The 15,544-nt window shown below is 39.8% G+C and overlaps 1 protein-coding gene across 3 annotated transcripts in view; it reads left to right on the plus strand.

The window, feature by feature from the left end:
- Window positions 1-14,504, plus strand: part of Tlcd4 (TLC domain containing 4) — a 60,689-nt gene extending 46,185 nt beyond the window's left edge. For all 3 annotated transcript variants that reach the window (XM_021644450.2, XM_021644451.2, XM_060392815.1), the window contains exons 6-7: window positions 4,793-4,866; window positions 9,053-14,504. In XM_021644450.2, the coding sequence (XP_021500125.1) occupies window positions 4,793-4,866; window positions 9,053-9,371 (393 nt within the window). In that variant the 3' untranslated portion in view covers window positions 9,372-14,504. The remainder of the gene's footprint in view (window positions 1-4,792; window positions 4,867-9,052) is intronic.
- The last annotated feature ends 1,040 nt before the right edge of the window (window positions 14,505-15,544 follow it).

The following is a 15,544-nucleotide window of genomic DNA, read 5'->3' on the forward strand; positions in this document are numbered from 1 at the left end:
ACTTGCAATGTGAGCAGCAAATTATTTCCTGTTACTTTAAAAATGCTGCTTCATGCTGTACAAACTAGAGAGGTCAGGCTGTTCTGCCTCTCATCCTTTTGTTTCCTAGCCACAAATGTGACTTCCATTATATATTAGAATGAACTCATAATAAAACAAAAATGAGTGTAATCTACCCCTGGGAGTCACACCCCTGACAGTCTGACATCCCAGGACACCCTTCCCATGATGTGAAACTATCCACGGTGACTCTGACTTAGAGTTTATAATAATAGCTCGTCCGTCACTGGGACATTCTGGTGCAACTAAAGTGTGTTGTAATTGCAGGCGGCGATAGTTCCTGTTGGACTTTGGGTGTTGGGCTGACACTTGTGATTAGCATTGGGATAGTGCTTAATCACTTAATCTATAAGTGAAAACAGGGTTTCTCTGTGTAGCCTTGGCTGTCCAGGACTCTCTTTGTAAACCAGGCTGGCCTTCCACTCACAGTGCTCTGCCTCCCTGAGTGCTGGGATTACAGGCGTGTGCCCCCAAGTCCCTGGCTGTGACTATGTTTTGTAAGAGTTTATGCAATGAAAATGAGATGGCTTATAATACCTTACCAGAATGCCCAGATACCACTGATAAAAAGGCCATCATTCCATTATATGGAAACACACACACACATTTATATATATATATATATATGTATGTGTATGTATACATATACACACCGTTAGAGGCAGATAGACCCATAACATCTAATTAAAGAGGAATATAATCAAAACGAAACATACTGTGCAATATGCAGAAAAGAATTGGGGATTCCATGTTGATATGAGTTCAGTTAAGTTCCCTCCAAGATTCTGAATCCCTAGCTTCAGTAACTCTGAATGTGTATTTGGAAATAGGTCCATTTGCATATGTAATAGTTTTGAGGAGTTCATGTTCCAGTAGGATGGACCTTTAATGAACCATTACTAATGTCCAATAAAAAAGGGGAAATTGGAGCCCAGGAATTCTGTGTGAAGATCAGAGTTAGGCCACCAAAGTGGAGGAACCATCAGAGGCTGGCAGCAAGGGTGGAGCAGAGAATTCCCTTGACCTTCAGAAGCACATACCTGTTTGCACCTTTACCTTGGACTTTTGGCTTCTAGAACTGTGACACATTCTCTTGCTGAAACCCTGTCCCCTCCACCTTCTACCCATTTCTTTGTTACAACCCTCCCACATTAATCCAGGTTTAGTGGAAGAGATGTAAAGGCATGGAAGGACATGGGACTTTACAAGTCTAGAATGCAGTGGGCAGCTACAACTAAATCAAGCTATACTTCCAGATAGCTTTTTTTCAGAAAGACACAGATGCTCAGTTGAAAGCAGCAGGCTTTGCGTTCACTTAGACAAGTCTGTATGAACATACATACCACATTTTCCTTTTGATTGTTACATTAAATTCAATAAACTTGCATTTCCTAATTCCAGGGCTGTGGCTCAGACTTTCCCTTGACAAAATAGGTAGTGGGAGGAGGATTGTGGGACTGAGAAGATATTTTGACCTCTTGCAACATAGACCTGAGTCTGTCAGAGGGGAGCAGGGATCAGGTTCTTCTGAAGTCACATGACAACAAAAAGTCCCCAACCCCCACTTTTAGATGCTTTTTGAAAAACAGAATTTCAAGTTGAACTTTGGAGTTTTGTAGAGATTTTAGACATGGAAAGCAAAATAAGAGTTGATGGCACACTGCTAACATGCAAATGAGGTGTTGTTCATCTATGTATTTGGCAGGTACCACATGCACACATTTTGGCTAGGGTCAGCATGTCAGTGTCTTACCAAAAGGGGAGAGATACTATTACCTGCTAAGTTCCTTGTACACCTCTACATAACTCATGATGTTTAAGATTTTATAAAGTATTCACTCACTTTTACATTTCATCAGAACCACTTAATTAAGAAATGAACTTTGTGTGAGGATAAGAACCTTTGGGACACATGCCTACAAGACAGCCATGACTATTGCTGACCACAAAGATGCTGAAAAGCCAGCTGCCACAAATTCAGATTTTCTGAGTTGGGACAAGAATGGCTTGCTTTAATTTATAAATAAGTTGAGGATGAAAATGTAGGAAAAAATAGTACAGTAAAGCAAATATTTATACGCAGTTTCTCAGAGCTCCTTGATTTCTGACGAGGCCACAGGAGGGAACCATCTACATTTGAGTTGTCTGAAGCAGTTACTCAGCTTTTGGAAACAAGATAGCTTCAAAACTTATATTTAAGTTAGGGGCTGGAAACGTAGCTTGATGGTCGATTGCTTGTGTAGCATGCAGGAAGCTCTGGGTTTTGTCCATAGCAGCACTTACTATCAGGCATAATTGGTGGCAGGAGGTGGAGGTGGGAAATTCAGGAGTTCAGAGTCATCTTTGTCTACCTTGTGAGTTCAAAGTTAGCATGAGCTGTATGAGACTCAAAGCAACAACGAAATTTATCAGAAAATGGTAGCCACATCAAACAGGACTCTCATAACTTTTCAGGGTGTCCAGTGTACTTTTGAGGATGAGAGTACGATGCCTATTTCAGGGATGAGTAATGTAAATAATGAGCTCCTCCCTGCAAAGGAACTTAACTGACTGGTCTACTAAACCAAGATTTTTTAGATTCAAAGTGGCTAGATGTTTCTGGGGAACAGAAAACCTAATTTTTATAATTCTAGAAGCCTGCTGTTGGAATAAAAACGCATTCTATATCCTGGTATCTTTGTTGGGAGAATATGTAACCTGGGCTTATGATAATGGATTGACAGTGAAAACTGGTGCACGGCTGGCTGAGGAGCAGAAATGCAAGTCAGAGCAAAGCTCAGGTTTCATGTGGTGGTTTTACACAGTGTTAAAATTCTTTTTCCCTTAGGCTGCAGGCAGTCCTTGGAAAAGGAGAAATGTTCCTGAAAAAGGAAACAGAAAAGAAAAATATCCTGCTATATGGTGGGACAGAAAAACATGTTATTTCTTGAGCTTATTGGAGATAATACTTTTAACTAGTTTTATTATATTAATATTATTCATATTAAATACATGTAACATATTAAATATGTTACATATTATCCTTGACATATATAATATAGCCTATTAAATTTAATTGCTCAACAGAGGCAAAGGGACAGTAAGAGTGGTTGTGTACTGTCATGAGAAAAAACAAACAAACAAACAAACTCCTTCGTTGAGTTAGTGTTGCTACTCCTAACTGACACTGTTAACTTTTCACATGTTGCTGTGTGAAACGGTAAACCCTCAGATGCTGATATCTCACACATTGCTGTTCAGGTGGCAGTGTTCTGTGTCGCTGTGATAAGTTGGCCCCTCTTGGGCACACAGGGCTTGTCTTTCCTGCTGCTGTGGTCTTTGGCCATCCCTCCTTTCTTCTCACTCACATATTTCAGTGTCACTAAAGACAGTGAACTTGAAAATAGAAAAAAAAAAAATAGCTCCAGTAGGGCCGATTCTATGGTCAAGTGCTGAATTTTAAATCCCCCAAATAATTATGTAGATAAGTAGCAAAAGCAAACTTTCAGATAAAAATTAATTTTTAATGCTTCATGTTGTTTTAATTTTCCATGGCATGCCTGGCCCGAAAATAGTTTACCAAGTTCTGTGGCTATCTGGATTGGGGATGGGCAGGCCCTCCCCTGAGATACATCATAACTCTGATATGATTAGAGATGCTGGAGGGATTCCATTTGCCTCAGGGCAATTTAATGTGTGTGTGTGTGTGTGTGTGTGTGTGTGTGTGTGTGCATGCTTGTGTGCATGCATGCATCAGAGGACATTTTTTCTTCCACCGTGTGTTATCCAGGCATCAAACTGAGCCATCTCACAAGTCCACCTCACGACGATCTTGAAAGTACATTAAATACAGTTCCAAGAATTTTTTTTAAATGTTTTTGGTATTCTGCTGTATTTTAATAAATTAAAAATCTTAAAAAATTGTTAGAATGTGCTAAATGTTATGTTTCGACTGAGAAAGATCCTAGGGTCTCATGTATGTGTGTGTGTGTGTTAGTTCTAGGATCTTCTGATTGATGAATGTATATTTCTAGATCAAATATGATAGGCAAGGTTTGCATGCTATTATGTTTAGCAAATATATACTTGCTCGTGGATTATTTAGAATGATTACACTTTTTCAGATGTCTAAGCTCTTCTACTTCATTTTGGCTGTTAAAGGGACACCCCTAGATGTTTACTTCAAAACTCTCTAACTTTTGAAATTCTCACTTGTATGTCATTGTTTTGGACGTGTGTGAGGATAGTGGAGTGGTGGGTTGTAGCGTGTGCTGGTTCTGTGTGAGCCAGCCACTGGATTTCTGTTTTCCTAGGCGAACATAAAGAACTAAGGAAAGTTAAGTGTGACAGATCACCTGCAGAAGTCCAAGCACATCTCTAAAGCCTGAGGAAGGAAAGCAGGAGGCTGGCGAGGTGGTTTAGCAGTTCAGAGCACTTGCTGCCCTTCCAGAGGACCTGGTTCAGTTCCCAGCATCCACGTGATGGCTCCCAGCCATAACTACAGATCTAGGACCTCTGACACCTTCTGGTCTCCCAGGGCAGCAGGCATGCCTATGGTGGTACCCATGCAAACATTCATGTCCACATTCATATACCTAACAAAGTTTTAAAAAGAAGAAAATTAGTTTAATGATAAAGGCAGAAACCTGGTTTGCTTTTATAGTGATGGATTATACACTGGAGTGACTGGCTGTTTCTAGGACATTTTATGTATTTTGGTAAGTCCCTGACACGATTTCTGTCTCTCATTCAGAAAAAGGGAGTGCTTGCGTACATTGCCAATTTCCGCCTGCTTGCTGAGCTTTCCAGCCCCTTTGTGAACCAGCGGTAAGTTACAAATGTTATCAGTTTTAAAGTTGTGTGGTTTATGTTAATTTGTAGAAACCTTTTTTAAAAGATGCTGAGTCTTTAATAGAAAAACAAAAAAGTCTGATAGAAATTATTGTCACCATTGTACAAATGAGGAAAATGGGTCTTAGAGGGTTTTGGGGGCTCACATTTCTGTCGGTCTCTCTTGATCTTTGTATCTATGTCCAACATCCCTGCGAATCCTAACACAGCAAAGCTTTCCATTTTGATTTGGCTTTCTATTTCAGTGTTTAATCCATCACAGCCTTTGGCTGCTAACATCTTGCCTTACCAAAAGCTGGCTGTTCAAACAAAGAGAACTGAAACACTGACAAATGATGGGCTCGTAGAATCCAGACTTTCCATTAGTGTCTTCACTCTGTTCTGGGATCTAGTAAAGTGTCACACTGGATATGATGCCCCTCCTCTCTGGTGACATGTCTCCATCATCTCTTCCGGTCCATAATGGGTTCTTGTCTTTCCTGGATTGTCCTCACCTTGATTCTTTGTTGGGAACTGGCCAGTTTTCTCATACAGTGTTCCTGCTTTGGGCTCACTGGAAGCTTTTCTCATGGAGTGAGTCTTGTACAGGTAAGAATTCCCCCTGTCACACCTTACCAGGGATACTTGACCATGACATCTCTAGCCATGTCAACATTCATTGCCTGTGTAAGGTGAAGTTTGCCAGGTTCCCCCACTAGGAAATTTTTCTTTTCCCTGTTCTGTTCTTGGAAAGCAAGTATTGACTTGTAGCCTGCCTTCAAGGTCCTGAAGGAAGAGAGGACATTCACCCCCTGCCTCATCCTGCTCCCATTTCCTCTCTTCTGTTATTATCCGTGGCAGTGAAAGTTTTATGAATATATTGTTACCCTTCATTTAACAAGGTCTGTTGATTCTTTTGCTTGAGCTGCTCAGTTGTCCCTTTCTTTCCACACCTGTGGTTCTATATTCAGCCTTCACAATCTTCATGGTTGGCCACTTCAGAGCCATCTTTCCATGGTCCTCTTTTGATACCGTTTTTCTTATTGAAAAGCATCTGTTTACACGACTCTCTGCTTTTCAGAGTTCTCTGTGATATGCTCCATATGCTACCAGCTTTGTTTCCGACTACTCAACATGAATTTTGTATCCTCTCTGCTGTACCTGTCGGCTGTCCCCACCTTTCTTCCTGTAATTCCCTCATCTAGTCAGTCAAAAATTCCAAACCTGCAGAAACCTTAGTCTTTTGTGATTAGTACAGGATAACACAAAGCTGGGAGTCTCAAACCAGTTACATGTGAGTTATGAAGCTTAAATCACATCATGCCTGTGAGTGAGCTCACAGATACTGGTGACCATGAGGCATGGGCATAGGAGGAAGGCGCCAAAGGTCATGAACGTGACCCCATCCTTTCTGCACTGGAAACACTTTGGATTACCTATGAGGTCTTTAGAGCGTGTGTGTAGTTCATACTGTTGGCATAGAAGACTTCTCTAGTTAATAAGACTTCTCTTACTTAGAATTGAGATAGTTAGCTAGCTTCTATAGCATCCATCCCGAGAGGGTCAGACCCATGTCCATACCTTCCTGGGTTGTTGATCACAAGTAGTCTTAGACAAGGCATGTTCTTCTAAAAGCATCCCACACACGAGGCTGGCCTGCTTATAAATACCTTTAATTTGTTTCTCAGGAGACAAAGATATTGGTATGTTTACAGGTGATTAGCCTGGATTCTTTTCTTTGTTCTCTCTCTTTCTTCCTGTCTTTCTCCTTTACAGTAGGACAGAAAGTTGTCATTTCTCAGACAGAAAAAAGAAATTGGAGAAGTATGGTTAACATTTCACCAAGTACTATATAAGTTTTTGTTTGTCAATGTTTCATATATGTTAATGTTACTTGTTTAAGAAGATAATCTGTTTAGTAGGCTTAAGGCCATTTTTATGTTTTTCGGAAGTGAGTTTCTGACACCTTTAATCCCAACAGGAGGCAGGGATTTGAGGCAGGAAGCTCAAGAGCTCAAGGTCATCCTCAACTTCATAATGGGTTCCGAGCCAGTTTTTTTTTTTTTTTTTAATCACACGTGTCTCACACCTCCCGAGTGGGACAGCACAGCCATAGAACATTTTCAGGGTGTAGAAAGTCCTTTTGGACTGTTGCTTAAGAACAGGTGGACAGACTTCTGTTGGCCAGCCAAACCTGCCGCTGCTTTTTGTTTATTTTTCCTGGAATACCACCACCACATTTGTTTGCTTCACATACTTGCGTTCACCCGACAGCCATAAACAAAGCCAAGAGCTGAACCCAGAACATCCTGTCTCCAGATCTAGGATATGAATGTCCGCATCTTTCTGTTGATGGAAGAAGTTCACTGATCCCTGCTGCAGACCACTGACCTTCCTCCAGCCCTGCCCTCTGTGCTATCAGTTTCCACAGTGAAAATGATACACAGTGCCTTGCTGCTTAGAGGATAAAATTCAGGCTCTTTAACATGTCACATAACTGTCTCCAACTGTGACTGTCTTCCTCTTTTCTGCCATGATTTTCCCCAAGCTTCTATCTCTATCTCCTTTGATTCCTGACAAGCTGTTTTTGTCATCTTCCTCACTCTTCACCACTCAACCCATAGACGTTTGCTTCTCTGAAGTGGGCCGAGTGCCTCAGGCTTTGTGATTCATAATAGCAATGCATGTTTGCTGAGTTTCCCTCGCTTAGAATAGCTGGGTTGTGTGCTGTGAATATGCGTAGCTTTATTAACTGTGAAACTGCCTTCTAAAGTGACTATATCTATCTCCATTTTGTTGTTTTCCTAATGACAGACAGTGGTGAACATGTTTGCTTTTGATTTTTTTCAACATGATAATTTTTTGTATTTGTTTCCTTTTTGTGAGAAGGGGCCTTATCATGTTGCCCAGATTTGATTCAAACTGCCCAGGCTCAAGTGATGGTATCTCAGTCTCCTACATGTGCCACTGGGCTTCAAGTGTCTTGTAGTATGCTCATTCTCCATCTGAGTGCTTTGGATCCTCTGTAATGGGATGTTTAAGATCATTTACCCTTGTTATAAGTGTGCCGTTCCCGTAATGTTGAGGTTTAAGTGTTATTTTAGATATGGTATGTTATTGCATATTAATGTTTTAAGTATTTTCAACTACACGGTGGTTGTTGTTTTTTAATCTTTTTTCAAAGTGAAAATTTTATTCATTTGTTTGCTTGCTTGCTTGTTTCATGTGACATACAAAGCCAAGAAGCTGAACCTAAAACATCCTGAGCTAAGACATGACAGGGTTTCTTGTGTGGTTCTGGCTGTCCTGGCACTCATGTAGAATGAGAGATCTGCCTGCCTTTGCCTCCTGAGTGCTGGGATTAAAGGCCATCATGCCTGGCCTCAAAGTGCAAAATTTTAATTCTGGTGAAGTCCAGGTTATCAGCTTATTGGTCTTGCCCCTCCCCGCCCCACTATGGCTTGCTCTTCAGTGTCCTATCTAAAAACGTTATTTTTTTTCCTAGAAGTTTTATAGTTTTTTTTTTTTGAAGTTTTATAGTTTTACATGTATGTTTTTAATCTATTTTGAGTTATTTTCTGTGCTTAAGTTCATTTTCCCCATGCACCGATGCTTGCACTGTGCCCATACTTTTTCTGTTGAGTTTACCTAATGTCAGTGTCAAAAGTCACCTTGGTGTATTTGTGTGTCTGTCTCTGAGAGTTTTGTGTCATTAGTTTGTTTCATTCACTGATGCTCTGCTGTCTGGACTGTTTAGCTTTACAGTGATTTCTCAGAAGTAAGTGTTATGGCTCCTCCAGCTGTTCTTTTGCAGTGTGTTCACTCTCCTAGGCACTTTGCTTCTTCATAAAAGTCATTTTTGTGTGGGTGTGCTCACGTACCTATATGTGTATCAGAGGTGACATCCATCACGCACCTATATGTGTATCAGAGGTGACATCCATTGCTTCTCCACCTTATCTTTCTTACCCGAGGTTTCTCATTGAGTGTGGCGCTTGGCATTTAGCTAGATGAGCTGGCAAATGAGTTCCCAGGATCTGCTTGCCTTCAGCTTCCCTCTCCCAGCAAGCAGCAGGGTTACAGTGTGATCCTTAAATTCTTTCTGTGGCCTAAAACATGAGAATAAGACGGCAGATTCCCAAGCTGTGGAATAACTGTGACATTTCTTTGATCCTCTTATCAGGTGGTTCTTTGAAGCCCTGAAGTACCCCAAGTTTTCCAAAGCCAACGTCATCAATGGAATTCTCATGACAGTGGTCTTTTTCATTGTGCGGATCATTGCAATACCTCCAATGTATTCCTACATGTACTCCGTGTACGGAACAGAACCCTTCATAAGGGTTGGATTTACAGTTCAGTTTATTTGGCTCTCTTCTTGTCTTGTTTTGGATGTGATGAATGTCATGTGGATGATCAAAATCACGAAAGGATGCCTCAAAGTCATCTCTCTCATCAGACAAGAAAAAGCGAAGAATAGCCTTCAGAACGGAAAACTCGATTAAAGGCTTCATCAAACACCTCTGTTTCCATAAGCCATCTTCATTCCTCCACGTCGCATCTACTGGTAGATGAGCTCCTGGCATGTTCCTGTGCTGCTCTGTTAGTTATGATTGTTAATCGGGGATTCAGTGTTTTCTTCTTCCTTTTCTTTAATCTTTAGTGAAGAGAAAATAAAATTAGTTTTCACTCCAAGGTTTTTCCTCCCTTCTGCATTTTAAGCATGGATAGAAATGGCAAGGTTTAAATAAAAGTTGTAAGTAGGGCAGTGAAACTTTTCTGAACTCTCAGTGTACATGGGGATTCATTCTCTGCAGAGAAATGACTGGTAGTTTGGTGGCCTTGGCACGCCACCCATTGTGCCGAAGGAATGAGAACTACTTTTCAGTCTGTAAGCAGCTCAACATGTTGTGTTTTTATTTTTTTTCTACTGTCAGTGCCCGGGTAGGGTATAATTTCTAAGTTGCCAACATGTCCTTTTCCCCAGGCCATCGGCAATGACACAATTTCATTTGGATATGCAGTCATCTATTATGATGGAATATTTCTTGCCTTGATAATACCGTATTTGAAAACACTTCATGCATTTTAAGATTTCAGATGTTGCTTTATTTTTATCCTTAGTGCTTTATCCGATTATATTTTAAAAATTTTATAGTCAGGCAAGGCCTAAGACCCATTGTGTGGATCTTGGGGATAAAGGTCTTCTAAAAGTGCATGATGAGAGATGACCACCAAAGCTAATAGGAGGACTCTTTAGGAACGCGTCCTCACTACTACTGCCTTCCCCTCTGTTTCCTTGTACTTTTCCCACGAAAAACATACTTCCCTGAGTTCAAAGCCTGATACCAGAATATCAGTCTTTTCCCAAATGCATTTGACATACTCCTGAAATTGGCCTTATTTTGGCGAGACTGAAACTATAGACAAGTCGGTGTTTGTGTTTTACTCACAGATTTTACTCAAACTTGCTTAGTTTATCTTTGCTTTTTTGTTTTTCTTAAAGAGCAGGAAGGAAGGAAGGTGATTTAACCCAATTACTCTGAAATTGTCATTCTGTGTGTTTACTTTTACTTTGGTTCTTTCAATCCAAATATAGAATTATATATTTAGCTATTGTTGCCTTTATTTATTTTTTTCTGAAGTACTTGACTTTAATGATTGTTCTTTAGAAAAAGACTTAATTCAATTAGTGGGGAATACTTGAATTTAACTGAACCTAAACCAAAAGATCTAATCCATTTGGAGTCTGAGATTTTAGGAGGACGTTTGACTCTCTTTCATTATTCATCTTGTGATGATGAAAGGAGGCTAGTGGAATGTAATCCAAACATTTAATGTAATGTATTTTAGTTTAATTGTCTAATACAAGTAGAGCCTGGCAAGTTCTTATATGTGTAAAGATGGGAATTAAGCTTCAGTCAATCAAATAATAGAGTTAGGTTGATTGTCTCATAATTGGTATATTTCCTCTTGAAAGATGAATGTAAAAGATAGGACTTTATCTGAAAAGCAGCTACTGCTACATTGGTAATGGCTTGCCAAGTTTATTTCTGTCTACACCATAGGCACATGAGTGTATATTGGTGGTCTAAAGGGTAAAGGTATAGGAACACGAGTGATTTTATATTGTTCTTGGCTCTTTTACAAAGGGGTAAGAAGACATTTGTATTATAAAACTATTTTGGAAATTGACTAAGAAAGGAATAAATCTTGAGATAAATATTTTTGACTCTTTGGATATCGCTGTAGTTCTGGACAGATTTTAAACTCACCATCAAAACGATGACAATATACAGTAATGAATCTCCATGTAGGCAATAATTGTTTTGTGCTTAAAAGGTCATTTCTATTTCATTGCCATTGGCTTTTCATAGCCAGTCACCAAATAAGTATGTTCAGAATATCAAACATTAAACTAAGATTTGTCGTTGCCTCTGTTAGCATGCCTTATTAGCTGCAGCATCCAAAATTCAACTTCCCACGTTCTTTCAGAGAAGAGAAATGCAATGGAAATGCCCTGCAAACTGCCACTGCAAGTCAGCCCCTCACCGCGGCTGCATTTTGCTGTTCTGTGATTATATTTATCAACCTAAAATACAAATAAAGACAGAACATGATGTTTGTTAAAACAATAAAATTTTCATTTATGGAATAACAAATTTTTGCTAGATATTTTAGATATTAAGTATTTTGGCTACATGGATTAATTCAAATGAGTCTATTAGGCATTCTGATATTTAAAACTCTTAAAAATATTTATAGAAAATAAGAGCAAATTGGTATAAATTTTTAAGCAGTTCTATTTTTCTAGAAAAGATTAGTGACAATCTGAATGTGTAGTATTCTAGAAAATAAAATTTCTTGTGAAACTTAAAAAAAAGAGCTAAAATGAACTAATAGCATGCAAGATCGTGGATCCTGCATTCAATATTTTATGTGTGAGACTTAACATTTTTCAAGCTTGGGTTCATAGAATTTGCATTCTTGTGTCTAAAATCATTTGGAGAATTGTTTGCATTCACTTGAAATTCAAAATGGAGTTACATATACATGCAAAGAAATTAACTCAAACTAAATTACTCTCTGGCATGTTGGCTTTTTGCATTCTAACTGATTTTTTTATTTCCTGGGCCAGCTACATGTTAAGAGATGAGTAATGGTACGTTGTTACTATCTCTGAGAGTCACTTTGCTGTATTTTGGATAAACTGAGTCTAGGAAGGTCTGGTTGGAAAATTGCCTAGTTTAGAAGTATTTGGATGAAATCTTTCATAAATTTTAATAATTTGCTTAACTCAGTTTTTGTCCAAGTGTCAGAGTCTTTACTTGCTTCCTTTGAGACCTCGGGCATTTGGAGACAACTTCTTCATGAGGATTCAGCTTGACTGTGGGTAGCATTTCTAAGGCATTTGGGAATGTCGTTTTGTCATGGAGGCACAAAGGGAAAAGTGCCGTCACAATGCACATTTCTTTCCTTTCATTATTAAGAAGAATCAGCATGTTCCACAAGACCTTATTAACCTCTCTGGATAATGTTTTTCCTACGTTGCTGTTACCTCTGTAAATAACGTCTTAAAGACTGGTTCTCTTGTACTGTCTTGCTTTAAGCCCTTTCGTTCTTTGTGCAGTTGGAAACTCCACATGGTTCTGGGCGTCCAGAGAGTTTCACAGAAGGTGATGCATTTTGTTTTGTGTTTTGGATTTTATCGAAAGGAAACATGCAGTTTGTCAGAACGGCAGTGTTTTTCAGCAGGTGGGAGTCCACACACCAGTGTGAACCTTGCTGTATGAAGAGACTCTAAAGAGACACACAGACCTTCTGGCCTTAACCACAACTGGCTCACGCTAAAGCTGCTGAAAGCCAATCCTGATGCAAAACTCTGATGATATGTGTAGAAATAAGAAAAGCCCATAGGACCTAGCGTGGGAGACAGCAATACTGCCTTTGCTTTCAGAGACGGTATTTCTTCCTCTGTGGGGCGTTTTCTGTCTGAACTCACCTGTCTTGTTCACTCTTCTCTCTAATGCCCCACAGACTTCAGTGTCCTTTCCATATGCCAGGACCTTTCTGCATTTCTCTCTGAGACATCCCCCAGTCATCTGTATGCTTCTCAATCTCTTGTGGCAAGTTTCAAAGTTTACCAATAGGTTTCCTCATGGAAACAAGCATCGCAGGAGCGTGAAGATCTGACAAACCACAGTTTACTAAGAGGCTATGGGAAGCCGGTTAGGACGTAATAAAACCTGTTTAAAACATGAAACAAAGGTAATTATGGTGTTATTAGGAACCGTCTGTAAGCTCGTTCCTAAACTTGCCTAGTGACAAGAGTTTTATAAAGTTCCAGCTGGGGATCTACCATAGACGTGTTCATTATATAAATTTCCTTTTAGAACGCATGGCAGTATTGAGGGTGTAGAATGGAGCTGTTTTGGTGAGGACAGGGTCTGGCTTGTGGCAGACTGTTTCAGAGTCTTGCTTTTTAATTTGAAAACAAACTTGCTAGCCGATGAGTTATGTCATGTTTCCGGGAGTACAGCACCCGGGGACTTGAGCCTTGGTACCTCTGTGGTCCAGACTTTAGCTTACACCTACTTGGTAGCGTGTCGTACTTTGATTATTTGCAATAGCAGCTTCTAAGAACAGTGTGTTTGCATGTATCCACATTTACACGTATCCACTCCAAGCAGCAGTTCAGATGCCAGGCCCTACACACAAGACCAAACACAATGAAAACTATTTCTAAATCTCAGATTTATAAGCTCCATACACTCTGGCTGGAAACTTGTTAGACACTGTCTCACTTTTTTTTTTCTTTGCATTTTTACGTAATTCTGCAATTGATGTGCGTTATAATCATTTCTTTTTTGGATAACGAACGGAACCTAAAAATGCGGCTGTAAATAAAGTGTGCTCTGTATTTTGTTTCTTGCTTGGTTGGTTTCTGAAGGAATATGTCTGCTTTTTACTTAAGGAATTTTGGTGTAGATGATATTCTTAAAAGTAGGGTAAGTTATGGGGTTTTTAAGTTATTTGAATTTGTGATAACATTTCACCTTGGATCTTATTTGCAAAAGCCACTTTAGAACAGCAGTACATGTGTTCGTTAGCTGTAGTTACATGTACAGCCTTTCTCTGATACTATCATATATTATATTGTCATAAAGGTTTTTGAAGCCTCTCAAAATATGCCTAATAATTTATTTCCATAAGACTGAAGAGTTTTATTTACAAAACACAAGACCAGATAATTTCCAAACCAGTGTTACCAAGCTGTATCAGTAATTAAAATTTAATCTGGGACCTTTGATTTTGGTTTCTGGTTGTGCTTTGTTTGAAGGGGTAATAAGTGTCTTTTTGGTACTTTCATTAAAATTTTGAAATGTTTGTATACTTTGTATGTGTGCCATTTTCAAGTTTATGCAAGTTCTAAGCAATAACCTGCATGGTCTACCTGGTCAGCATCCTGTGTCTTGACAGTTTCCTTTCATATTAAGAATGATACAAACCAACATTGTATAACCCCTCTCCCAACGAACACCTTGGGATTTTCTTGTGTTGAAACACTGCTATAATGTGGTGCAAACTTTGTATTTTGTGGAGAAAAAAAAAATAAAGCCACACTATTTAGTGCAAAAGTTTGTATGGTGTATGACTAAATAGTATTTAGTGGGCAGATTGGTGGGCCTGAGTTCTTTCGGTTGCCTGTGTTTATATACTTCAGAGCCCCTTTCCCATCTCCTGGATGAGATTCCAGCCTCAGAGAAAACCAGAAGTTGCATATATTTTAGTTTGTGTTTATTAACAGGAGGATTGGCACTATGCAATCAGTTGGTTCTTGTACATTAAATGAAGCCTTGGCAGTTAGATTTTGATCTCCTTTCTTTGCCTCTCTGGCCTCTCCTGAGCTCCAGTGCTTTTTGCCAAGTGTCTTGGCGGAAGTTTCCTGCTTCTCAAATTGCAAGCAGTCTGAATCTTGCATCTGGGTCTGGAGTATCAGTAGATCAGGAAGCTGAGCACTAACTGAATAGAGTACTGAGTGGTTTTGCCCTTAGAAGAATATCATGAGTCATGCTTCTGAATGTGCCTGAAATGTGGCATTGAAACCGCCATAGGAACAGCTGAATTTCAAAATGAAAATAGCAATCCCAGCTGTTGGTGGCGTGGTCACAGGTGGAACTGCACGGCTCAAAGCCACTTGACACAAATAGAAACCCACGTGACACTCTCAGATGCAGTTCATGTGTTCTTCTAATGGCCAGTTGCAACCAAAGTCTACTGCTCTCCCTTCCTCTGGATGGTCCCTAAGCATGCCTAAAAGTATGATGTGGCAAATTTGTCACTCTCCCTGAGCAAGTAACTGATAATCTACCACACATAACAGCTCCTCGTGGAAGGACTGTACGTGTTTGAGTGGCTGGTGCCCACTGTCATTTATGGCACGGTGCTCCAAACTTCTTGCCCACAGTAGGTAGCCCCTTCCCTTTTCATCTACCTCCAGCTAAATCCCATGGCCACATCTCTTGTCATCTTACCACATCCTTGATGATGCCAGCAGAAGTCGCCTGATCTGTCAGAGAGGGTTCCAAGGGAGTAGTGACGGTAACATGGACAGTGAACATTTCTACCGAGGATGAAAGTCAAAGATAAATGGGAATTTGGAAGAAAAAAAAAACAC

Source organism: Meriones unguiculatus, chromosome 10, assembly GCF_030254825.1.
Source record: "Meriones unguiculatus strain TT.TT164.6M chromosome 10, Bangor_MerUng_6.1, whole genome shotgun sequence".
In the NCBI taxonomy this organism is placed as follows: Eukaryota; Metazoa; Chordata; class Mammalia; order Rodentia; family Muridae; genus Meriones; species Meriones unguiculatus.